The 27,048-nt window shown below is 36.8% G+C and overlaps 1 protein-coding gene across 1 annotated transcript in view; it reads left to right on the forward strand.

The window, feature by feature from the left end:
* MTHFD1L (methylenetetrahydrofolate dehydrogenase (NADP+ dependent) 1 like) overlaps positions 1–27,048 on the forward strand; it is a 211,194-nt gene that overhangs the window by 50,956 nt on the left and 133,190 nt on the right. Inside the window, exons 9-16 of the mRNA XM_072643697.1 lie at positions 2,080–2,162; positions 3,888–3,985; positions 6,245–6,418; positions 18,379–18,515; positions 19,281–19,327; positions 20,831–20,938; positions 22,557–22,631; positions 25,415–25,517. Of these exons, the coding sequence (XP_072499798.1) occupies positions 2,080–2,162; positions 3,888–3,985; positions 6,245–6,418; positions 18,379–18,515; positions 19,281–19,327; positions 20,831–20,938; positions 22,557–22,631; positions 25,415–25,517 (825 nt within the window). The remainder of the gene's footprint in view (positions 1–2,079; positions 2,163–3,887; positions 3,986–6,244; positions 6,419–18,378; positions 18,516–19,280; positions 19,328–20,830; positions 20,939–22,556; positions 22,632–25,414; positions 25,518–27,048) is intronic.

Below are 27,048 nucleotides of genomic sequence, written 5' to 3' on the forward strand. Positions count from 1 at the left end.
TCTTTGGCTTTAATGAAAGACTAAGTAAAATATTAATCTTATTAACTGTTGAATTTTCTCAAATCAAAGGTTTTGTATTCATTTTTTAAATAAAGACCTATTACTTGCCCTAATAATATCTGGAATTGTTTGTGGGATGATTTAATTCTTTTGCTAAGAATATCCCTTTAGCTAAATTATAGTACGTGTGTGTGTGTGTGTGTGTGTGTGTGTGTGTGTGTGTAACACATAAATGCAAACAGTGTTTGCATATTTCTGGAGTGTTCATGAAGAAAAAGGCCTAAAAAAACTGAAAGAAATGGAACGTTATATAAATAAGAGCATGAAAGATTTTCCATACTGCCTCCAGTGGGACAGTGCTTACAGTATATCTGTTACAAGGAAGGGAAGGAAGAGGGAGAAGAAAGGTAAGTTAGAAAGGAGCGCAATTTTATAACCTGGGTATCTTCCACCAATCCCCAGCTTTACGATTTAAACAGATGAGGACAATGATGAGAGCTGCACATTTCTTCTCACTAGTGGGTGGATGAGACTAGAGCCCAAATCTCTGGAGGTGAAAAACTACCCAGCCAACTAGAAGTCTGGCCTTTTCCCCAGAATGATTTATAAAAGTGAAGGGCTGCTAATTTTCACACAGTACCAGAGGGAAATGACTGTCTAACACCTTCAAGAAATCTGACATAAAAACATACACTTCATGTGCTTTGCTGCTGTTTCTTCCAATGTGTTGTCAGCAAAATGGATAGTTTAAGATCATAATAGTTCCAAAGCTAAGAAAATGATCCTTGATTCTGAGCATGGCCATAGGAGATAATTCTTTTCTCCATCAGAAGAGACTCAAGGGAGGTGCCTTAAAGGATATTATGTGTTTACTTTTAATGTTTACAAGTGATGTGTTTGTATAGATCCATGGATATATACATAGATGTATTTATTAAGCATTCGCTATGTTCCCAGCTCTATGCTAAACACCAGGGAAACAAAGAAAGGTAAAAACAATCCTTACTCTCAAGGAATTAATGTTTTAATATGGGAGATATTACATTCTAATGTGGGAAGTATGTTCCTTGGGGGGAACCCATGGTTATTGGGCATTACATGTATGAAGAACCAGCCAAGAAGTCTGAGAAGAGTGGTCAGAGAGGTAGGAGAAGAAACATGAGAGCATGGTATCATGAAAACCTAGAGAGAAAGAAAAGAGGAGAGGATGAACTAAATTAATTTTATTTATACACACATATTTAGAGAAAGAGGATTTTAAAACTTCAAAGGAAAGAAAAAGTGTAGCCTACTTTTTTTTGCCAGAAAGCTCCTAAATTTAATAGTTTTATATTATTTTCTGCTTTGAAGGAAAAATAAGATGGGTCAGTTTTGTGATTCAAGTTGAGATTCTCAAAATAAATCTGTTCCCCATTCACTAAGTCCTCTGGCCTCTTCCCTTTTATTTCTTTTTTCTTTTGGATGTTATTGGAGAGGAGGGTGCTTTATTTCTTAACTTTGTGTTCTAGAGCACACTCTTAGAATTCCAATTCCAATTGAAGAATTTCACTCTGGAGGGTATAAGTCACTGAGAGTTTTCACTTGAATTGTTTTTGTTACAGTAAAAGTCCTGCCTTTGTTGTTTTGAGCAATCAGCTGTATCCCTAATTTAACCATATTTTTAAATGAACAGTTTTAATTATAATACTCTGGGATTGTGCTTAAAGGAATTTGCTTAGTGAATGAATGGAATGTATTTCTCTGAGGTGAGGTTTTATTACTAATAATTTTTTCTGAATAATTTATATACTTTAATTAAATAGAAAAAGAATTATATAGGATAACAGATTCCATTTGTCTCATGGTTAAGAATTTGAGTAATAGGTATTTCATTAAATGCCCATGACAGTCAGGTGTTTTATTATTTTGGAAGAGGCCTGAATTAGAGATTTAAATTCTGACCCCTTGTCTGATGACCTGATGTAACCTGTCCCCAGAATCGTAACTCTCTTACTGTGCTATTGATTACGACTTTCCTTAAGGATTATTCACTCATCAGAACAACTTTGGCAATGATGCCTTTTTCCCAATATTTTGCAGGGAAGCTTGAATATGGTGCACAGTTCAGTGGCCTGACTGTTGAAGATGACGTAGGTCTACTTGCAACCGCTCTGAGGATTCAGGTTTGGTTGCCTCTCATGCCATTCATTGGGTTCCATGTTGAATGAGGAGCAGAATGCCCCTTCTTTGTTGTCAATACTGTGTTCCCGGTAATTCTCAGTGACAATCTTTACCTGAGACCTAAATTGGATGGATAACCGCTAGAGAAACAAAATGTGACTCATTTCTGTTACAGTATCTATTACAGTATCATTATTGAACACCCTAGATCTTTATTAAAATAGTAGTAGGGTGTGTTTTAGTAACATTCTTTAAATGTGATCTGTATACAGTATACACTACTATTCTGGAGTTAGAGGCATTAAAAAGGGGACCAACTATATTGTAGGAGTATATGCTCTACATTTGCACCAATAAACATATTAACAATGAACTATGTTGACCACTTATCACAACCTTGTATTTTAGTAATTGAGTGGGAGAGGGGAAGAATGCATTATGGATTGATAGTCCAACTTAGAGTGTCAGAAAATCAAGAATAATTTAAATGTAACTGTTAGACTTGAAGAATTTAAAAGAGACCAATATAGCTTCCTTTTTATTTACTTCGATCCCCTATCAGGGTTTGTTCATAAATGAATTTTCTTGTACCTGTTAAACCTTTTACTGGCTAAATATTCCATTATTCTGAAAGAAAGACATAGATATGAGGGTTCTTCCTCCAAGGGCTAATTCAACCCTCCCTTTAAGAACCCTAACCCTAGCCATCCTGTGTAGCTCTCGTCTTCCTGCACATCCTCCATATGGTGTCTATTCTGCTTGCTAGAGGTATCCCTCTTTGATCTCCTGGTATTTAATGGATGCCAGCAGAGGTCTTGGGGGGCTGCTCACCAAAGATCTCCTGATCTTGGAGCATGCTAGCCTGCATCCATCTTAGTCACACACACACACACACACACCTGCTATCTTTTTTGCCACTTCAAAGGAAATATATACTGATAACAAGAATTGTGAAGCATTTGACCCAAACTAATTTGTGCAGGTTTGTTCATACTTAATTTGCCTCATGAGAATACAGTTTTACTGAAACTGTTATGTGAGATGGTGTTGATTGGCTGGATAGAGGTTGAGATTGAAAGGGAGGAGATTTGTAGACTAAAAGAACACATTGTTTTTATCCTGTTTTTCACCCTTTGAAGTTCCAGCCAAGCAATTCCTTGTCTTTGTGTAAAACTTAACTCCTTAACTTCTTCAGACCTCAACTGAAGCCCCTCTCATTACTACCTGGATAGCTTTATGTTCCTCCCACTCTGGGGAGGGGGAGCAGGAAAAGCTTCCCAGAAAATAAAGGATGAAGTAAAAGTAATCTCCACTCAAACCCTAGGTTTGGGGATGTAGGGAGGGAGAGAATTACCCTGGATATATAGTGCTGACAAACTAAACATGGAATAATTGCATTGAAGGTGGCTTACTCGTTGTCTTTTGCCTTCTCCTGTTTTCAGTTTTTCCTAATGGTGCACAAATTCTCCAGTTTTGTTTTTTTAAACCTCCTACCCTACCCACTCCCCCACTGCACCCCCCAATCCCAGAAAACCTAAATATGTTATAAAAAGCTCTTTTAGTATTTAGACTAACTTTTATTTACCTCAGAGGGTTGCTAAGAAGAAAACTCTATATTAATGTGATATTTTAGCTCCTGTGGTTGCCTGTTTTCACATTCTTTGTATTTAAGTATAACTTCTGATTTGGAAAACATAGGGCTTCTTTTTTCTCTTTCTTTCTCTCAGAATGTGGTGAACAGCGGGAGAAGGTGGCTTCGGGAGCAGCAGTACAGAAGGTGGAAACTCCGAAGTTTGAAGCTTCAGCCGCTCTCCCCAGTCCCCAGGTAAAAGGGTGTGTCTGTTGTCATTCTGATCATGGGGACACAGCTGTCCGGTGTTTCCCTAGCCTTATAAGAGATGTGATTTGGGAGCTCACCGTTTATTTCCCTAGTTACCGTGCAGCATTTGTCTTGTCTTAATAAATAGCCAAGTTAGGCTTTCTTAGTAGTCAAAAAGGTCCTATGATCCAAACTCATTACTTTATGTTTGTAAGCTGCCTATTTTAAAATGTGTTACATTTCTAGTGGAAAGCCATTTTTACATATTACAGTTAGTGGATTTATTAAAAAATAGGGCCCTTCACTCGGTGATATAGTAGAGTTAAGGTAGATTCATTATTTCTAGTCAACCAATATGCACCCCCTAAATCTCAGTGTTAACCTTTGGAAAGTAAATTTTTTTTCTTTTAAAGATGCATTAGTTTGATTTGCAAAATTTGGCTTCTCCCACCACTGAAACCAAGACATAATTTTCAGGTAAAAAAATTAAAATGAAGTTAGCATCTTTTAGTGAGTCAGAAGATAATCCTTAAAGAATTTTGAAATTCTACCTTACTGACTTACGTTAGTAGAATCGGAGAGAATTCTATGTTAGTAGAAAAGGAAAGAGGAAGAAGAAGGAAGATGAAAGTACCCTAAGAACCTGGTTAGGACCATGGAGAGATATGTTTTGCTTTCCTCTTCCATGCATCGTAGGTCTATGGAACTCATTCTGAACGTTTTGCTTCTTGCGTATGCATCTGTGTTTTCTGCTTCAGTGGGTGAGTTTGTCCTTTATACCCAACACTGATCCCACTCCCTCCACATGCCTACCATGCAGCAGACCACCTATAGGCTGTGCCTGGCTTCATATCCTTCATTGAACTAATCATACAGCATGGGGAAGCCATGGCAAAAAGTAGGGCTTGGTGTTGAGACTAGATGGTGAGCTTGCCTGTGACTTTAGGAATGGCAGAATGAGAGAAGTGGGACTCCCTACCTGTCTGAGGCAGGTTCTGTGGCACACTGGGAAGTCATAGGAGATGTATGGTGTGACATTTGCCAAACGTCACTGTGTTATACAAGTTTAGATTTGATTCTCTGTGTCCAAATGCAGATTTACTAAATATGAAATTGACCATTAGGTTATTTTGTTTCTGAGTTAACTACTCATTATTTTTGTCTGTGGCCTGTGAATTCATTGGTGTTGGAACACCAAGTATAAAAATTCCCTCAGCCAACACTCTCTGGTAAATGCTTTGCAGATTATGCTGCCTTCAAAACCTCAGTGCAGTAGGTTTGGAATCAGAGGACATGGGTCCCACCTTTTGACCTCTTACTACTGAGTGATCTTAGAAAAATCACTTAACCTTTCTCAGCCTCAGTTTCCTCTTCTGTAAAAGGAGGGGGTTAGGCTATGAAAAGTCTTTTCTGAATTTATAATCCTTATAATCTTAAAGTTTCCTGAGATCATTGTGACATTAAGTGACTTGTCTGGAGTTACACAGCAAATACATGTCAGAAGCCAGACTTGAGACATGGTCTTTGATAACTTGGAGACTTGCCGTCTATCTGCTCTACCTTTCTGTCTCTCTCTGTCTGTTATGCAGTAATCAATTATTTTGAAACATGTTTTTGGATTTAGAATGAAGGACTGGGGAAGGGAAAAAAAAAGATGTATTAAATAGATACTCTCTATAAAGTACCATGCTCAGCACTGGGGATCCAAATGGAAAAGTAAGACAATTCTTGCTCTCAGAAATCTCACATTTTGCTGAGAGGAGACAATACATGTAGGAAGAAGGAAGTAAACGGTCCGCAAGTAAAATGAAGTTCCAGTTTTGTATTGTTAAACACTGAAGAGATGCATGTGCCCAGACCATCATAAAAACATTATGTAATCTTTGATATGTGAATGTTTTAAGAACATAAAATGACTGCATAAAAAGACCCAACAATGCCCACAGATTTAGGCAGCCTTTAGGGCATACGGTGATAAAAATAATACATTGGTAAAGTAGGATTTTTTGGGGGGGAGGATATTAACATGATTATCCTCCATTGCCAAAGTTAGTTCTAAAGAGACCAATGAGTTGCTTTTCTTCAAAAAATAAAACTTACAAAAAACAATACTTTCTTAAGCTTTAATCATTTTTACTCTGGGGAGAAGCCCTAAACAGACAGGTTATGTTAATTTGATTGATGGCCTAATTCTTGTTTTTGTGCTCTGTTGTTGACCACCTAGGCTGAGAAGTCCCTTGTCTTCTATTTGTTTTTTTCTTCCAGTGATATTGAGATTTCCAGAGGACAGACTCCAAAAGCTGTTGATGTCCTTGCCAAGGAGATAGGATTGCTTGCAGATGAAATTGAAATCTATGGCCAAAGCAAAGCCAAAGTACGCTTGTCCCTGCTAGAGAGGTTAAAGGATCAAGCAGATGGAAAATACGTCTTAGTTGCTGGGTAAGACCGTGTTTAAACCTTCTTTTTAACATCATCTTGTCCTCAAAATAGTCTCCCATTTTAGAACTTTTGTTTGCCCTCTCTGTAACTCAAATTCACTCTATGTTTATAATCTCATTTTCAAATGATGTAATGCTTTGTTCATTTCATTTGCTAGGATAATGGGTTTTTCAGATATAGACCATATCTCATTAGTATGCAGTGTTTTGTAGAGAGTAAGCAATATTTGTTGTTGAACTATGAATTTTTAAGGTTTTAAAATTATTTTAAATTTAAACACAAAATAAGAAAAAATTTGCCATGTACACAGCATAACAAAAGAGAGAATTGAACATAAAACAAATTTCCATTTCAAGAAAACCTATAAAATAAGTCCTACATATTGTTTTCAAAGCTGTTGGGGTTTTCTTTGCATCCTCATAGGTTTTCTTTTGTTCTGTGCTGTACACTTTTTACTTTATTTTCCCCCAGGAGGCTACAATTAAGCATGGATATAGATATATATATATATACATATATACAGTCATATACATGTATGTATGTAAGACCATAATGTACTTATTTCCACATGTCATTTATTTGTCTGAAAGTGGATAGCTTCTTCTTCATTAGTCCAAGTCTTTCCATGTTTTTCTAAGTCAACCAAATCATCATTTTCTATATTCCAGCCCAGTCACACTCTGGCTGAGAGATTATCTGTAAAAGTTTTTTCCTAATATTCTGCATTTCTTCTGTTTTTGTCTACATAGGTTTTATTTGTATAAGAAAATTTTAATTTAAAATAATCAACAATGCTCTCACCTTATAATACAAATTAAGGTCTGATACTACTGAATTGTCTTCCTTTATATCTTTTTTCCCCTGGTTTCTTTGAAGTTCCTGACCTTTTGTTCTTCCAAATGAACTTTGTAATTATTTTTTCTGACTCATTAAGAGTTTTTTTAGTGATTGGGATGACAGTACACAAATAGATTAGTTAAGTAAAATTGTCATTTTTTTATTATATTGGCTTTACCTACCCACAAACAATAAATATTCCCCTAAAGTGGTATATGTTCACATAATTGCTCTGTTTGTTTTGGCAGGTATAGTCTCAGGTATTTTATACTTCTAGTTATTTTAAATGGTCTAAAAGAAGAGCCCATATATCATTCATATTTTGCATAAAGAGAATCTTGCTTTAACTAATGCCCTCATGATAGTCCATTTTATAAAATGAAACTATTTCTATGCCCTAGACAATAGTACATGCTAACTTAGAGGCTAGGAGAAAGCATTAGATTTGTAATCAGATGAACCCAGTTCAAAACCTGGTTACCTCTTACTACTTTTCTCAAACTAAACTTCTGAGCATTCAAATTCTGTGGCAGAGAGTGGGCTAAGGGGCTAGCCAAATTGATCGAATGCCAAACATGCTTGCCCAAAAGACTGTTTTATGAAGAATTCACACAAGGCAAGCACTCACATGATGGTCATAAAAAAAAAAAAAAAACCCAATACCAGGTCTCTCTCAGGGTTTTTCTTAAGAACTTTGGAATTGATTATGTGATACCTGGCAAAGGACCGTGCAGCATGGCGTGCCCTCATCAGAGAAGGTGCAGTGCTCTCTGAATAAAGCAGAATTGAAGTACCTCAAAAAAAATGTGAGACAAGCAGATTTAGAGAATCCACCCTAAATGTTCACATGAATTATTTGTACCTGACCTGTGATAGAGCATTCCAAGCTCATATTGGTCTGATTAGCCACAGTCAGATACACTGTACCTTGACTCCAACATAGTGATGTCGTTTTGGTCCTCTGAGAATGAAGGACAGCAACCACCATATCCTCTACTTAGCTAACTGTGTTATTTTTGAACCTGAGGTACTCTTCTGTAAAGGGAGAATAATATAGTTTAAATTGTCCACCTCATATACAGGCTATCCCAAAAGTGTTGGCATCCTATTGTGTTTGGTTGTTTACATGTGAAGTACACAGTCACTGTAACCATTTACATTTGAGTTACTAATATAGTTATCCCTTCCACATTGCATTGGGTTTAGGGATATGAGGCACCCAAGATCTGTAAAACCTGGGTGAAATTTTTTGGCCTTCCCTTCATACCAGAGAAGAAGTCTGCATTTTTTTCTTTTTATTTTATGGGGTTTTTACAGTACCTTGTTGTAAAATTTGGGTTAAGTATTTTTCTGTGTCACCTGCTGACCTTTGCATATCTATATCTGCAGCTTCTGCAAAACTCCCAAGAAATTCTCATTTAATTTCTTATGTGGACCCATGATATATTGAAACTGCAAATAGGAAAAGTCAAGATATGAAAGGGATAACTGTATTATGAAACACTGATTTGTGCATCGATTAACCAGTATTAAGTGCACGTTAACTGAGCAAATTACTTAGCCCCTCTTGGCCTCAGTTTCCTCATCTATAAAATGAGGGTAATAAGTGCAACTACAGTGGTAAAGATCTAATGAAATAATATGGGAAACCAAAATGAGATATCAATGGTAGCCATTCTCTGGGCTAAAAAGTCCTTTATTCCTTCAGTCAGTCTTCATGTATCATTTTCTTGAGGCCTGTCATCAGGCATGCATGCGAAACATTTGGACAGTAAGACAGAATGTGCATATGTGGGCATACACACAGAGATATATGTATTCACATTATAGCTGTGTAGTTACACTGGATGTAGGGTATACAACCTATCTGTTCTAATTATGATGTCTCATTGTGACCTTAGATTCTAAAAAGCTACACCCAAAGCGTATTTGTCCTGGTTGTCCCTCCCAGTCTAGAAAGCTTCTATGAATGTGGTTGATGCATTATATATCTGTTGTCTAAAAACAGTTTGACTTTCCCAAATCCACATCGTATTAGCCACATGGTGATAATATTTTTTCAGCTACCTTTTCAGTTATAACATATACTAATCACCTCCTCTACTCTTTTCACCTCTTACCATGGAATATAATTATAAGCACACTACCCCTTGCCTGAGAGATTATCCTTCTTCTCACTTCATCTCCTGTTGAAGTCACCCTTCCTTTAAAACATACTTCAGGTGTTCCCTCCCCAAATGAAGTCATTTCTTCATTAAACTTTTCATAGCACTTTGCCCAGACCTCTCCGTTGTACTTATCTCACTCTTTCTTGTACTTAGCTCACTCTCCTGTATTCATAGTTACTTGTTCAGTTGTCTTTGCTCTTTCATATTATTGCCCTATTTGACAGCAGAATTTCTGCTTTTCCTGTGATATATATGCTATTTCTATACCCAGCACCTAGTATAGTGCCTTTCTCAGAGAAGGTACTTAGTAAATGTTTGTCAAGTAGATTTGAAAACTATAAATGTAAAAGCAACCTAGCATCCAACTGGGCCTCTGTGATATCTGCCATCAGGAGTCAGTGGCTAGCCCGGGAAGCTCTCACACAGGCATTCAGTCAAAGCATCGTCGTGTTTCCTTAAGTTAAAGAGTAATATAGCTGCTATTTAGACCAGAGTACCTGGCTTGTACTACTGCCAGTATTCTGTTATATTACAGAAGACCTGCAGGAATGTGAGTGTGGGTGTGTGTGTGAGTGTGTAAGTGAAACTTAAACCTAAATGAATGTGTTTAACCTCAAGAGAGCAACTTCCCTACTTTTTATTATTTGAGGCCTTAGCTGCCTTCCCCAAAGGAAACCTTTAAAACATATAAATTAAGCATCCATTATGGTGAAGGGCATTGCAGCAGATAGTTTTGAAGATATGGTTTTCCTCTGCAACAGAATTAAAAGTTTTTGTGTTTTGCTTTTTAAAAAAAAAAAAAGGAAATTATATAACCTATTGTAAGAAGGGAAAGAATTGCCCAGAGACCAATAATGGCTCTTTTTTTTTTTGGCAGTGGAGGGACCTGAATAAACTACAACACAATTTATAATTCTCCATAGCTGGACATGTTAAAGTGTTTTATGATTAGTTTAACAGTTGTCCTGTTTTACAAGGGCATCAAAGAGATGTGGTAATTCCTGGTGTTCGGTCATTTTTCAGTCGTGTTTGATGCTTTGTGACCCCCATTTGAGCTTTTCTTGGGAAAGATACTGGAATGACTTGCCATTTCTTTCTACAGCTTATTTCACAGATAAGGAAAGTAAGGCAAACAGGGTTAAGTGACTGGTCTGGAATCACACAGCTAGTTAAGCGTCTGAGGCCAGATTTGAACTAGGGAAAAGAAGCCTTCCAGATTCCAACCCCAACACTATCCACAATGCTACCTAGCTGCTCTCTGTAGTAATGTGATTGTTTGATTTCTGTCAGATCATTGGTAAAAATTGGTTTTTATGAATCATCATGGTTTACTAACAGTTTGTTTCATTTGTCTCTCCCCTGCCATAAAGTAATGCTTATTTCATTCAGTATTTTAAAAATTCAAGGTGCAACTATTTAAATATTCTTCAGTGGTTTTAAATTCACTTTTGCATTTTTTAAAAATGTTATTGAATTTTTCAACAATGAGTTATTTCTCTAAGAAACCATAGTTCAAATAAACTCATTGCCGAACAGATTAAACTTTAGACTTTCTCATTCAGTCAAGATCATCTGTATTTCATCAGCTCCATATTTCATGGTATTTACACCTACACATCTCTGTATTTGCTTTGCCTGACAAAATGAAAAGCACTGGGAATTGTTCAGGGAAATAGGCCAACAGAATCTTAAGGGCTCTTGAGTTTTACATATTTTCCCAGTTATTTTAACAAGAAGGAATTTGGTTTGAGAGCTAGACCCACATTGTAGTCACAATATATGAGAGATAGAGAGGGAAGGAGAAATACAGAGGGACGGAGAGAGAGAGAATGTGTCTAAAGACCAAAAAGATACACATGCAAGTATCTACCTATGCACCTTAGGCTAACAATAGGACCTGCACCTGTGATTTACTGATATAGGGAACTCCTAGAGAAGAAGACTGTAGGTCAACTACTCTGTAACTCAGAATTTTAAAGAGTTATCTGAGATGCATTTTGTCTAGGTTCACTTAGCCAGGGGCCTGTCTTGGCTCTGGAGCAACCTTTGATGCTCTGTCTCCCCCTTCTTTTCTCTGATCTTGCATGCACATGTGTGAGAGAGAGGGAAGGGGGAGAAACATAGAGTTGTATTTGTTGAATACTTAACATATTGATGTATTTATTAAATATAAACACATAAAAATATTTTTTAATTTGAGGGGGAGGAGACATAGTTTCTTTATATGTATATGCTTTTCCCCCCTCTTTCCTTGGCTAAGGCGTAAAGAAGAAAGACTCTAACCCTCAACCTTCTCAACTGCCCCCTCACCCCCTTGTCTGTCCCACTCCTGCATCACAGTGGGTCTGAAGGTCTTGCTCAGAAGGTATGAACCACCTGCACCACATGCAGGGGGTGTGTAACATGAATAGATCTCAAATGAGAACAAGGGCTGCCTTTGCTTTTTTTAATATACTCAGTGCTTAGCACGGTGCCTGGCATATAGTAGGAGGTTCATAAATGCTTATTGACTATTGATCTGGTGGGGCAGCCCCTCCAGTGGACCTTGAGGGAGGGAGGAAGGTCTGACACTTTCTCTGTGAAGTCCTCTGGGACTGCTAGGAATAAAGAGAAGTTTCTGGCCCTTACCCAGGCAGCTCAGCCAGCCCTGGAGGGAGGGTCTGTATCCTGTGCCCACAAAGCCTGGTTTGTTCACCATGGGCTCCATTCAGTACCAGCACCTTCTGTAGGCCCTCTTCTTACATTACAGCTGTAATGTGTCAAAATGCACCTCTTAAACCATTGCCTTGTCCACACACACACACACACACACACACACACACACACACACACACACACACACACACACACACACCCTCTGCATTCCTGTACCTTCCAAGAGATACCTGGATTAAGAGATGGATGTGTGTCTGTATGTCCGTGTGTAAGTAAGGAGGAGAAAATATATGGGCTACTTGAGAAATAGGATATGAATAGCATTTAATTTATCACATATAAATATATGTGAATAGTAAGATGAGGGGAAAGAAGGGGAGGATTCTGTACAGACACATATATAGAGTGTGTGTATATATACTGTATAGGTATGAATAGATGTATATAGATTTACATATACTTGCACTATATGTGATGTACGTAGTATGCATGAATATATACACCCGTGCATTTGTGTGTATGTGTAAACTTGTACATAATAGATGTGTGTGTGAGTATTTATAGCATACGTAATGTCTGTTGTATGTAATGACATACTTACTCAGGATGATTTAGGTTTTTAAAAAATCAATTTAAATTCGTAGGCTTCTTGAAATTATATGTGTTGCATTGACAGAAAAACTTCACTTAGATTTCTTCCTGATAGGCTTTAAGGTTTACAAAAACACTTTACAAATATTATCTCCCTTTTTTTTTTCCTCCTGACAACCCTGAAAGATAGATGTTATTCGCATTTCTTTATGGGGAAGCCCAGGCAAACAAGTTAAGGTCAAGGTCACACAGCGAGTTAAGTGGCAGAATTTGAACTCAAGCATTCCTAATTCCTGGTCCTGTGCTCCATGCTCTATCCACTTTGCCACCTAGGGCTTAGATTTTTGTTTTGTTTAACACCAATCTGTGGGGGGGATGGGGGGTCCAAGTCCTCTCCTGTCCCCCACCCCTGCACCCTTAAATTGCTGCCAAATAATTGATTTGACCAGACATTCCATTTTTTAGTCTCTTGTTTTGGTATTTGTACTGAACCTGCCCTGAGAGCTGTCTTTGTAGCTTTCCTGTAGCTGTTTCTGTTGAGCTTTATTTATGTCAGGTCACTTGCCTTTCTGTTGTCTGCAGAACACAACAGCTGTGTTTAGATAATAGACCTACTCCCAGGAATCCTTGAACTTTTTATACTTAAATTGAACTTCTGAGTGTCATAAAAGAAATGCAAATGTAAAGGGCACTGAATCCTAGGGCCGGCCTTGTATGGAGTCCCAATTCTTGTGAGAATGCCTGGTGATGAATAAGAGACTTCATTCATCCCAAATGAAAGTTGCCTGAGTGTCTGTGATTTGATGGGAAATTGCCTTGGGAGGATCAGCTCTGGCTCAAGTGTCAAATTGAGTATAATATAAAATAATTGAAAATTTGTAATTAATTTAGGCAGCCAGTTTGAACTTTTATTAGGCCTTTTAAAAAGTTTATAGCAAGAATTCTCTGAATAAGTTACCAGATAAATGAGACTCCCTTTACTTTGTAAGGTTAGTAAAACACTACCTTAATTTTTAATTTCAGGTTTCTCTTAGAAAATAAATTAATTTATACCAATAGGATTAACAAAGAGACTAATAATAGCATTTTTAAGGATGTATTTGTATGAACAGTGACTGCGCACCCTTTGAACAAAGTATTAGAAAGTGGTTATTGGGGACCTGCTTTAGGGAATTGTTAAGAATACTTTGTAATTAACATCTTACTTGTTTTTAAATTCTTCAAAGTATTTTATAAATTCAGTATCTCCTTTCCCCTACTGTTTTACACATTAATTTGAGCAGAACTCTGTTTTCTTAGAAATAGTAAGGTAAAATTGAGTCTAAAAACTATGCTAATTCCAGATTAGGGTATGATCACTGTGGTTTTAATATTGTTCACAATAAGGAATTGTTACATCTTAGGAAATGACCAGGAAATGAAAGCTGATATCCTAAATTAGTTTTTATTTGTTTTGGATTTTTTTGTTGTTTTTCATTTTGTTTTCTTTTTTTTTTTTTTTGAGACAGTGGGGTTAAGTGACTTTCCCAGGGTCACACAACTAGTAACTATCAAGTGTCTGAGGCTAGATTTGAACTCAAATCCTCCTGATTCCAGGACTGGTGCTCTATCCACTGTACTACCTAGCTGCCACTTAGATAGCTTTTAAACAAACACTTTGTTGGCATTTAGTTGCTATGTGAACCTAGGCAAGTAATTTAAATTCTCTAAGACTCAGTTTCATCATCCGTAAAATGAGGGAGCTCTAAAGCTGTGATCCCATGGTACCTTATAAAGTTAGACTTTCTTCTGTGCTTTAGGTACTTGCAGTTTTATCAGTATGGTCATTTTTCTTCATCCCCACAAAAACCACTTTATAACTTAATAAATGAACTTTGAGGTGTGCTATGGCTGAAAAAAATATTATCACCATATGGCCAATCTGATGGGCAGTTGTGAAAGCCAGGCTGTACTTTTTGGACAGCAGCACACGATCTGACACTAGTCATATTCTTGAAGTCTTTCTACACTGGTAGGACCAACCAGGATATAGAGCTTTTCAAGGTCACAATGAGGCATCACAACAGGATAGACCTTGAGCTGGCATGATTAAGACTTCCTTAGTTAATTAACCTGATTTGTATGATATAATAATATTTTATCATATTATTTTATATAATATTATGTTTTACGATAATCTAGTTTGTAACTAAACTAAGGATGAAAGGATTAAATAGAAACTCCTCATTTGTAAAAAATCAAACTAGATTTTGATACTAAATATTCATGTAAAGAATGAACAGATATGTATTTTTCAGTGTATTTCCTTTTTTAATGTCATTCATCATTTCACTTAAAATAAGGCATTTTTGTTTTTGCTACTTTCATACTTTGCTGAATTGTAATAACAATGGCAAAAAAAAAATTGGCCCCCAAAAATCTGGGAAGTAATATGTTTCTAATTAAGAATTGTCTTTTTTAGTCCAAGTTTTGAGGAGGTCACTAACTAGGCGTGTCCCTTTTTGGCTCCCTTAGGCAAGTATACTAATATTTCCTTAGGAATGAAAAATGTAATGCTTAATGCCACATAGCTGAAATAAAGTACATATTCCATTTGCCGAAAATAAAAAACCTCACAAATATGAACTCTGAGGAAAGTGGGGGAGAAGGGGATCAGCAGGGTGGGGGGGATGATGGAAGGGAGGGCAATGGGAGGAGGGAGCAATCTGAAGTCAGCACTCTTGGGGAGGGACAGGATCAAAAGAGAAACTAGAAGCAATGGGGGGCAGGATATGATGGAGGGAATTATAGTTAGTCTTACACAACATGACTATTATGGAAGTCATTTGCAAAACTACACAGATATGGCCTATATTGAATTGCCTGCCTTCCCAAAGAGAATGGGTAGAGAGGGAGGGATGAAGAGAAATTGGAACTCAAAGTTTTAGGAACAACTGTCGAATACTGTTCTTGCTACTAGGAAATAAGAAATACAGGTAATGGGGTATAGAAAGTTATCTGGCCCTACAGGACAAAAGAGAAGATGGGGACAAGGGAAGGGAGGGATGATAGAAGAGAGGGCAGATTGGTGATAGGGGAAATCAGAATGCTTGGTGTTTTGGGGTGGGAGGAGGGGACAAATGGGGAGAAAATTTGGAACCCAAAATTTTGTGAAAATGAATGTTAAAAGTTAAATAAGTAAGTTTAAAATAAAATAAAATAAAAAATAAAAGAAGAAAAAAAAACAAATATGAACTCTGAAGAATTTTAAACTCCACCATCTTTTCCTTTATGTGTTTTTGCAAGAAGGCTGTAAATGAACAGGAATTCAGAACTCCTTGGGTCACCCCTAGAAGGACAGGCAACAAAGAAGACAGAAGAACTGTGATTTGATTGTCCTTCTGGTTGCAGGTGTTGACATGATTCCAGAATTTGCCACATAAACAGATGTGGATGTGGATATTATGTCAACATCCTTAGTTTTGAAATTCTTCAGAATTCTCAGGAGCACTCAAGTAGTTTCATCGGCCAAGTAACTGTTGCCAGCGGATTCTCTGAGGTGAAAACCTGTTTGCTATGGTGGACTATGAGTCTTTAGCTCATCAGTATAATGGGGCTTACTCAGAGGTGGAGCAGTAGGCAGCCCAGTTCCCCAAAGTCTTTTCCTCTGTCTGCTGATTACAGACACAATTTGGAATTTAGTTTAAAATTCTTAGACTTCATGTTATCATTCCAATGGATGTTTAAATGGTATTGTCTTAAAAACAATCTGGCTATGCCTTCTTTACCCATCAGTTTTCTTCTAGCAACTATCTAGCAAGAGTTGGCTGTTCATAAATTCGAGCCTGTAAAAAGTGGTTCTTCTATTCCCTATTAATCTATTCGTTAGCCTAAAAGAGAGTGCCTTGTGTACTTCAGAGTTTGCATTGATGGCTTTATCTTGCCAGTCATTTTTCAAATTACCTTGGTTTCGATATATATCTTCATTTATTTATAAGCAACCATTCTATTAAGTGCCTACTAAATCCACAAAACACTGTCCTACAATGAGTTGTTCATTCATTTAGCTAAGATAATTAGGGCACAGTCCCAACCCCAGTGACTCTTAAAGAACTTAAGGTGGGGTGCATAGACACAAATTTGCAATAGCTGTTGAGAGGAATGATTATTTCTCTCTTACTTTAATAACCAATTACCATTGAGATCAAGATTTTTTTCCCTTCCTATTTTCTCATTCCTACTAGGTCAAATCAGCCCCTGAAGAATAGGACTGAATATTAGATTGGATTTAACACTTTGCTAATTCAGATCCCACCCAACTGGGCAAGCCCGTTGTGTTCTGCTCAGGCTTGGGTGGGTGGTGTAGATCCTTTGCTAGATTGAGTGCTGGGAGTGGTCTGGGAGTAAAAATGACATAATGAAAGTCAAGACCCTCAGCCCCTTATTAGAATAAATCTTTCTCTCGTTATAATATTCATTCTCATTAATTGTTAACCAATCAGAGTTGGTTGTAGTCAGTTGAGAACACCCCTTCTTCCAAGGGCATAAAATCATTGATTGGCTGCCGTGGTCTGTCTTTGGTTTACAAAAGATAGCAATGGCCATCCTTTTATTAATTATTCACTAACTGTAATTGATAAAATGATTACCCAGAAATTATATCTCTTGAACTTTTCATTTGTCACACTATGTGATGATGTGAGTAATCTTTCAGAATCATTTTAGCTGTTTTCTGTCAATAGTAATAAGCGGTTACTAGCATTTATATGGTGCTTTAAGGTTTTACTAATACTGTAGATACTCATATACACATATAAGTGTATAAAATACTTTATATACTAACATTTTACATACTCATTTGATCTGTCAGTATCTTAAGAACCCAGCAATCATATGAGGCCTCATCCTTCTTCCTCATCCTGTTTCTATTTCTCAGTTCCCAAGGCTCTTCCATAATAGAAGTTACTAACAGAATATACCAGTCAGAGTGCTCTAGTGGGAAATGTCTTTTGGCATTTATTGTCCTTTGCTTCTGCATCTTGTCTTTCATTCAACAAATATTTTTTAAGTTACATGTGAAGCACCAAGGCATACACCGTGTAACCAATAAATGTTTGTCTAATTAGTGAGTTACTGTCACCAGTGAATGAGGAAGTTACATGCTTAAACTCTTTTGAGGGATTTTTAAATTCTCTGTCTAGGGGAAATAATTGCTGATTTCCTTAGTGTCATTGCCTATTATTTATCCTCTTGGTGTGAGGACACCTACCTATATCCTGTTTTTAATCTAAGAAGAGCTGAGTGGTGGTGGGTAGATTTTAATTATCCTGCAGCTTTCAGTTGTTTGCTTGTTGTTGGGTAAATGGTAAAGATCTCAGAAATATAAATACGTAAGTATTTTAACAAGTCTGTCTTTGGAAGGTTCAATAAATAGTAAAGTCTGGGAAGAGAAAAAGTATTTCATGCATTAAACTGAGAATACTGTTTTAATTCCTATTTTTAAACTTCATCTTAGAAACAGTCACTTGTTGCTAGATTGCATTAAAAAACTGTAAAAGTAATGAGTAAAGAGGGCATTGTTAGATTGATCCTTAGAAGACCAAATTTCTGTGTTCATAACAGAGTTCAGGAAATGAGTACCTGGAATGATATGTCCTTTGCCAGCATTGGATCCCACCTGGTTATAGTTACTTTGGGTTAATCCGGTATTTGTGTTTGTTTTTGTATAAGGATCACCCCTACACCACTGGGAGAAGGCAAAAGCACGGTCTCCGTTGGGCTTGTTCAAGCACTGACCGCCCACTTGCACATTAATTCCTTTGCTTGTCTGAGGCAGCCTTCACAAGGACCTACTTTTGGTGTTAAAGGTATTTTATCCTATAAATATATGCAGCGTCTCATGTTCTCTTTACCTGAGAAACGAATAGCTTTTTCTTCTTGAAAATGAAAAGTGACAAATTTCATACTGTGCTATATTTAATTCCAGGCAGTATGCATTTTAAACACATAAATGTAATCATGAAATTCATAAGAGAATACCATGTTACAAAAGGTATTCGTCTTGTAGATGTTTTGTTCATGTGGTTCTTTTGCCTATTATAGCTAATGTATTTGAGTACTGCACTGATATGGGCTATAAATACCTCTTGTCCTGCCTTGTTTTAATGTAGATTTCTGAATTTCCTTGATCACTTCATCTCTTGACTTTTTTTAGAGGTAGCTAGGTAATATAGTGGATGAAATGCTGAGCCTGGGGTCAGGGAAATCCAAATTCAAATCAAACCTCAGATACTATCTATTGTGAACCTGGTCAAGTCACTTAATTTCTATTGGCCTCAGTTTCCTCATGTGTAAAATGGGGATAATAGTAGCACCTACCTCACAAATGAGGTAATATTTGTAAAATGCTCAGCACAGTGCCGGGCACATAGTAGGAACTTAATAAATGCTTGTTCCTGTCCTCTCTTGCCTTTTCCATATTGGTTCAGCTTGTAACTTATTTACTTTAACATCATGTACAGTTCCATTCATTAGTGTGGTAAATATTTTTGATAATAATCATATGCCAGTTATAGGACTTGCTGAATTTTTTCAATAGGAATTGTTGAAATTTTTATTGTTGTATTATGCAGGTGGAGCTGCAGGTGGTGGATATGCTCAGGTCATCCCCATGGAAGAGGTAAGAGCATAAGGGGAGACCACATTGTTTTTTGGTGCTTAACATTTTCCCCTTCATTACTTCAGGGGACCTGAGTGGTGCAGTGGGTAGAGCACTGGGTAGAGCACTGGGCCTAGAGTCAGGAAGACCTGAGTTCAAATCTTGCCACAGACACTTACTGGTTGTGTGACCGTGGGCAAGTCACCTAACACTGTTTGCCTCAGTTTCTTCATCTGTAAAATGAGCCAGTATCCAGTATCTTTGCCCAGAAAACCCCAAATGAGATCACGAAAAGTCAGATAGGACTGAAATGACTGAACAGCCACAGCAGTAGTTCTCCTTGTACTCCTCTCTTTTGTCAAAATTGTTAGTACATATTTTTTCTTGACCTTTGGAAAGTAAATTACTCTCTAGTCCAAAAATAATATTGAATCCCCAAAAATAAAAGTATAAAGCTATTTATTAGTCATGAAAAAAATGCTCTAAATTATTGTTAATAAGAGAAATGAAAATTAAAACAGCTCTGTGTTATCATCTCCCACCTATCAGATTGGCTGACATGACCAAAAAGGAAAATGACAAACCCTGGAGGGGATGTGGGAAAATATGCACTGTTGGTAAAATTGTGAACTAGTTCAACCATTCTGGAGAACAATTTGGAACTATGCCCAAATAGCTATAAAACAGTACATACATACCCTTTGACCCTGCAATATCACTACTGGTCTGTATCCCAAAGAGATCAAAGGACAAGAACATATATGTACAAAAATATTTATAGGGTCTCTTTTTGTGGTGACAAAAAATTGGAATTTGAGGGATGTCCATCTATGGAGGAATAGCTGAACAAGTTGTGGTATGTTTCTTGCCTTCTCAGTGGGTATGGAAGAAGGGAAAGAATTAGGAATCTAACAATTTTTAAAACAAATATTAAAATAAAGTATAATTTTTTTATAGATAAGAATGGCGTTTATAATTAACTGTGAATTAGAAAACAATGAACTGAAAATGACTTAGGCCATGATATCACTTACTTTAAACTCAGTAAAACTCTTCTAGAACTTTTTATTTTTAAATAGAAGTACAGTAGCTTAGAATAAGAAAAAGCTTAGAATAAGAAAAAGAAAAATTTCTTAAGTTTTAAAATCAGTGTCTTAGTTTGTCAGTATGCCTTTATTTGGAGTATGAGGCTATTTGAATTTAACTGGACAAGTACATCTAAAATTCCTTTTTTCTTCCTTTTTCATGTAAGGGGAAGTATGTATTTATTTCTTTTTATAAATTTATAATTTCACATATATGAATATATAAATTTTATATAATATATAAATATATAATTTTTAAATATATAATAATTTGTTGATACATAAAATATAATAATATGTACATTTGTTTTTAAAATTTTGTAAATTTAATTCATTTTGGCTTATTCTGCTTTAAGAATTTATAATTATAGAAATGCCTTGAAAATAGATTGGATGATCTGGAATAGCAGAAAAAAAATTTTTTTCATTTCTTTTATAGTTCAATCTTCACTTGACTGGTGACATTCATGCCATTACTGCTGCTAATAATTTGCTGGCTGCTGCTATCGATGCCCGAATTTTACATGAAAGTACTCAGACAGATAAGGTGAGGAATACCCTTGATTTTCTTCTTCACTTACCATCTAGTTCTCTAATAATTTGTTGAAAGAATAAAAATTTGTTTGTTTAGGTATTTGTGGATCTTTTTAGAACCAAATTTTTTTTGAGGGTTTTGTGAGTTTTTCCTTTCTTACATAAGAGAAATGAAGGAGATGCCCATCAGCAGGGGAATGTCTGAACAAGTTGTGCTATAAAATTGTGTTGGTATGCTATTGTACTATAAGAAATGATGAGAAGAATGGTTTTAGAAACACCTGGAAAGACTTACATGAGCCGTTGCAAAGTGAAGTGAGCAGAACCAGAAGAACATTGTACACAGTAACAGAAATATTGTAACAGTGATTAATTGTAAAAGACTCAGCTACTTTAATCAATGCAATAATGTAGGGCAACTAAGTGATACAGTGTATAAAGCACTAGATCTGGAATCAAAAAGACCTGAATTCAAGTCAAGTCTTAGATACTGACTGTATGATCCTGGGCAAGTCCCTGCCCCTCTGTCTGCTTCCATTTCTTCAGTTGTAAAGTGGGAATAATTACTTACCCTCCAGTTGCTTTGTGAGGATCAAAGGATATAATGTTTGTAAAGTGCTTTGCAAACCTATATAAAAGCACTATATAGATGCTATCTTCTCACACCTCTTTCACCTCCACATCATCATCATCACCATCATCATCATCATCAGTTTTTCCTAAAGTGCCAGTGTGGCATAGTAAATAGACAACTGATTTTGTACTAAGACCCTAGCAGGTCAAGTAATACCTATTAGATACGTGACCAGTGGGCAGATTATTTAACTTCTGAGTATCCCAGACAATTTTCCAAGATTATAAGTTGCAAGTAATTTATAGTTCTGTATCATTGCAGAGGAATTCCACCTTTGGAGTTCCTTATACCAATAAAATCACAGATCCAGACTAAAAAATTTCTTCCTAATACAAGCCAACCCTTTTAGTTCCCAAATATAGCAGCAATGTTACCTTGGGAGTACAGTTCTATGTTCTATATGAGCAAATCGTACTACTCTGTTGTATGGAAGAAATCACACATTCTCAGGGGGCATGGGAAGAGAAAAGGAAGGGAGTAAGCATTTATTAAGCACCTACTAAGTGCCAAATTCTGTGTTAAGCACTTTTATGTCTCAGGGTTCGTGCAATTTAAGATGAAGATTTCAACATTGAGGTGTGCAAATATATCACCACTAACTGTTTGTAGCAACGGAGTCCAGAAAGGAGGATAGTTTTTCTCAACATTTCTGCATGGATTTTGGCATCTTCTCTGTCTGCCACTTAAGACTTGATGTGGTGTTTGTGAGAAATAAAGAACACATACCCAAACAAACGTTAAATTGAGAATTTTTAGGATCTCTGTTAAGAAATTGTATTTATACCAACTGATTGTAATATTATTTAAATTTAGCAGAATTTTCTTGAAAAATTGAATTAAAGTTTATCTTGTTTGTATTAAGCCATAGGGTTTTAGTGGATTCTGACCTAAACGACTTAAATGTCAAGTAGCAAAGTATATCATACTGTTCTAAATGATCCAGATTTATGAACTGTCCCTTAAACTTGATTTTATTGTTGTTTTGATTGGTTCTCAGGCTCTGTTTAATCGATTGGTGCCATCAGTGAATGGTGTGAGACAGTTTTCAGGCATTCAGCTCAGTCGCTTAAAAGTAAGTGTCTGCTTTGTGTTTCTAAGCGGAAAAATGTAGAGAACATACTGCAGAAAAATAAAATGAAAACCTTTTAAAGCACATTAGCAATTATTGTACCCTTAATTTGGTCTCACTATTGGAGATAAGATGTATTTAATATATACTCTGAAGTTCTTTAAAAATGAGTCAGCAAACAGGCAAATCAGAATTTTAGTGAATGTTGTCTCTTCTCTAAAGATTATAATTTTTGTGATTTTCATTAGTGCTATCATCTTAGTTTATAATCCTCAATTTTCTGTGTAAAAATACTGAAAAGTCATTGCTGTGCATATAATCAGGTGGCTGTGGGCAGCTAGGTGGTGCAGTGGATAGAGCACCAGTGCAGGAGTCAGGAGGACCTGAGTTCAAATCTCACCTCAGACACTTGACATTCACTATGTGATCTTGGGCAAGTCACTTAACCCCAATTGCCTCATCCTGGATCATCTCCAGTCATCCTGATGAATATCTGGTCACTGGATTCAGATGGCTCTGGAGAAGACCTGCTGGTGACCTGCACAGCCCTCCCTCACTCAAAACAAAGTCAAGTGCAAATCGTGTCATCATTTCTCTAATGGCATGGTCTTCTTCGGCAACGAAGGACAAACACACACTACTAATCAGATGGCTAGGTAGTGCAGTGGATAGAGTGCAGGCCTGGAGACAGGAAGACCTGAGTTCAAATCCAGCCCCAGACCCTTACTAGCTGTGTGACCCTGGGCAAGTTAGTTACTCCTGTTTGCCTCAGTTTCCTCCTCTGTAAAATGAACTGAAGAAGGAAATGACAAACCATTCTAGTATCTTTGCTGAGAAAATCCCAAATGGGGTACAAAGGGTTGTATATGACTAGTCAGCAAAACAACAAAAAATACATATAATCATTCTGTCCTTCAACAAAGGTTTATAAATTGGCTCTCACACACACTCTGCCTCTGTGGAGCAGAGTTGTCCTAGAATCAGGAACCCCTGGCTTCAAGTACATGTACTGGCTGTGCCTGACTTTATAGGGAACATTTTCAGACTATAGATTACAGAGCACATGCTAACTTGTATTGTAGGAGTTTCCTCATTAATAGTTCCCTCCATATGGATGAAATAACTATTACAGACCAGCAAAATGTGCCAGGCCCTATGCTAGGTTCTAAGGGTACCAAGAAGATGAAATAGTCTTTGTCTGCCCTCAGAGAGCTTCCATGTTGTTTGGAAAGTGGCAACATGTAGTTAAATACAAAATAAATGCAAGGGTAGCTAGGTTGTATGATGGGTATAGTGCTAGACCTATAATTAGGAAGCCTTGAGTTCAAATATGACCTCAGATCCTTACTAGCTGTGTGACCCTGTTTAAGTCACTTAATCTGTTTGTTTCAGTTTCCTCATCTGTAAAATAAGCTAGAGAAGGAATAGCAAACTACTCTAGTATCTTTGTCAAGAATCTGACCTCAGACACTTACTAGCTGTGTGACCTTGGGCCATTCACTTAACTCCCATTTGCCTCAGATTCCATATCTGTAAATTAAGCTGGAGAAGGAAATGGCAAACCACTCCACTATGTTTACCAAGAAAATCTCAATGGGGACATGAAGTGTTGGATACAACTGAACAACAACAAAATGTTGGGGAGGAGGAGGTACGGGACCAGCAGCTGAGGAGATCAGAAAAGAATTTCATGCATCTGATAGCATTTGCGTTTACCTTTGAAGGGTTAGCAGCAGTTCCATTATCATGTTGATTTGCTGTAGTTCTCTAGCAGAGAAATAGTCTAACTATGATTGTCATATTTTGCAGCCCTTAGGTGGCAAAGGATGGTGTCAAAGCTTTACTGCCCTGATTCCAAACTAAATTTGTGTAATTTTTATTCTTTTTTTAAATCTGCCTCTGTTATTACTAAGTGTGCTGCTGGTGTAAACAGAACCAACAACCTACCTGTCTTTTACAATGCTATATCACCTCCTACCCCTTAAAAAGGAATAGTCAAGGGGCCTCCCTGGGCAAGTGGGACCTACGATGGGAGCCCACTGTACGTTATAGACAAGGAAGAATTCATTCCTGACCCTGATATTAGAGACTGAGCAGCCTCACAGTAAGTGGATGTGAATAGTTACAAGGCCCATGGCTTCACAGATTTAGAGATAGAAAAGAATTTAGGAATCACTACAGGCCACACAGCTAGTAAGATCTGAGGAAGTATACAAACCAGGGCCCCTCTGTCCACAACACCATACTAGCCTCTCATTAGAAATGTTAGAAATATAGTTAAAGCTATGGGAAGTTTCTTATACCACAGGACTCTAAATAATTCAACTAATTGGGGAATAGTGGTTGGTGTACTATTGCTTTGCACTTCATAGTACATGTAATTTATGTTTTCTTTCACCTAACATTAACTTTCAGACTTTTATCCTTCCCTTCTCTTTTTCTCATTATAGAACCATGTTTTCAAAGTAATGTTTCCCTGGGGTATTATGCAGGTCTAAAAAAAAGTTATAATGTTTTTTGCTAAATTAAAAGGAAACTGCCTAGAAAATAGTAAAGACACAGGTTTTACTTGAAATAATGGTTATACATGGCAGTGTTTGGGGTTGAATGTAGAGTCTGATGAAATAGTGTCATTTATGCTGCCAGAATTTTTTCCCCCCTGAATATAGTAGTCATGGAAAATAACACTTAGAGATTTGTGGGGACAAAATCAGAAAAATCAAAAAAAGTTATCTAACATATGTTTGGTAAGTTTCATTGCATTATCTTATTTTTCTTTTCTGTAGAAATTAGGAATAAGTAAGATTGATCCAAGCACACTGACAGAAGAGGAAATGACCAGATTTGCCCGGCTTGACATTGACCCATCTACCATCACGTGGCAGAGAGGTAGTCACATTTATGATGTTTTCAAGGTCCACAAAACACTTCCCTTACCTTAGTTCTCTGGTGTGTGTAAGGAAAGTATTATTATCACCATTTTATAGCTGAAGAAACCAAATTTGACTTTATTCAGTCTATCAATAAGCATTTATTAAATGCCTCCTCTGCTATGCCCACCCAAATTAATACAAAGACTGAATTAAAGAATTATGAGTTTTTTAAAAGTACTGCAATAAGTAGCTTAATTAAATGGGGAACCCAATTTACTGCAAAAATGTGGATACATAACTGTACATCAGTTTGTTAGGTCTTCTAAGCAGTAGTTTCCAAACAAACAGTAGCTCCCAGCATAGTACCCTGCTTTGTGGTAACTGGCCCTTAATAAATGTATATTGAATGTTCTAATTAATGAAGTTTTATATGTGTGTGTGTGTGTGTGTATGTATGTAATATATATGTGAAGAGAGAGAAGTGTCAACAAGTCTAAATTAAGTTAATATAAGTTCTGTAACACAGAGAAAGGTATTATAAATTATCTGACACAGAATAGTCTAGGGGGCTCACCAGGCAGGTGTACCTGGAAGTACTGGAACTTACTGCATATTACAGGCAGGGAATCTCTCATAATGCAGCCTTGGACTACCTTTGCTTTCTTTTTTTTTTCCCAAGAGATGGCATTTTATTTTTTCTAATTGCATGTAAAGATGATTTTAATGTCCCTTTTTTATATAAAATTTTGAGTTCCAAATTTTCTCCCTACTTCCTTTCTCTCCCTGCTCCCTAAGACCTATCTTAGCTTTCTTGACTTCCATATCATGATGTTGAGTCAGTCCCTTTGATCTTGGCTAATGCACCAAGATCTTTTTCCAGTTAATACTGCTGTCTAGTCACAACACCTCCATCTTGTACTTATGAAGGTTTTTGCACTTAAATAAAAAAAAAAAACAAAACCCTTTCTCTCTTTTATAGTTCATTTTACTATATTCTTTCCAAATGCTCTGGCCTGTTAGTACTTTTTTGGGAGGGGGTTGGGGTAGATCCTGCTACAGTCAAAAAGCATTTATGTGTTTACTATGTTTTAGGCGCTGCACTAAGTACTGGGGAGACAAAGGCAGGTAAAAATCATAGTCTCTGTCCCCAGTGTTAATTATCCCTCAGCCTTGGGTGATGTACAGATTTAATAAGCTCAAGTCCTTTTCTCAAAGTCAGTGCTAAAAATGTTTAGCATCACAGATCTCTGAAGCATGGAAAGACCGTCACCCAAGCTGCTATCCAAGTATGTATTCTCTGTAACTAAAGCCCCATCCTGGATACACAAGACCTAATTTGAGAGGAAACAGAAGATTCTCTTAATGTCTTTCCCTCAAGGAGAGACATTGCAGCCATAGGATCTACTCAAAGGGGAAGAGACCTGAGGAATTCCCAGCCTCCCATGGTCCTGTAGCGTAATTTCCAAATAATTGCACATGCAGAGACAGTGGCAGATTTCCAGGAGACTAGTCTTAATATCAGTGTCAACAGTAACAATATAAATGGC

This window comes from Notamacropus eugenii, chromosome 2, assembly GCF_028372415.1.
Source record: "Notamacropus eugenii isolate mMacEug1 chromosome 2, mMacEug1.pri_v2, whole genome shotgun sequence".
Taxonomy (NCBI): Eukaryota; Metazoa; Chordata; class Mammalia; order Diprotodontia; family Macropodidae; genus Notamacropus; species Notamacropus eugenii.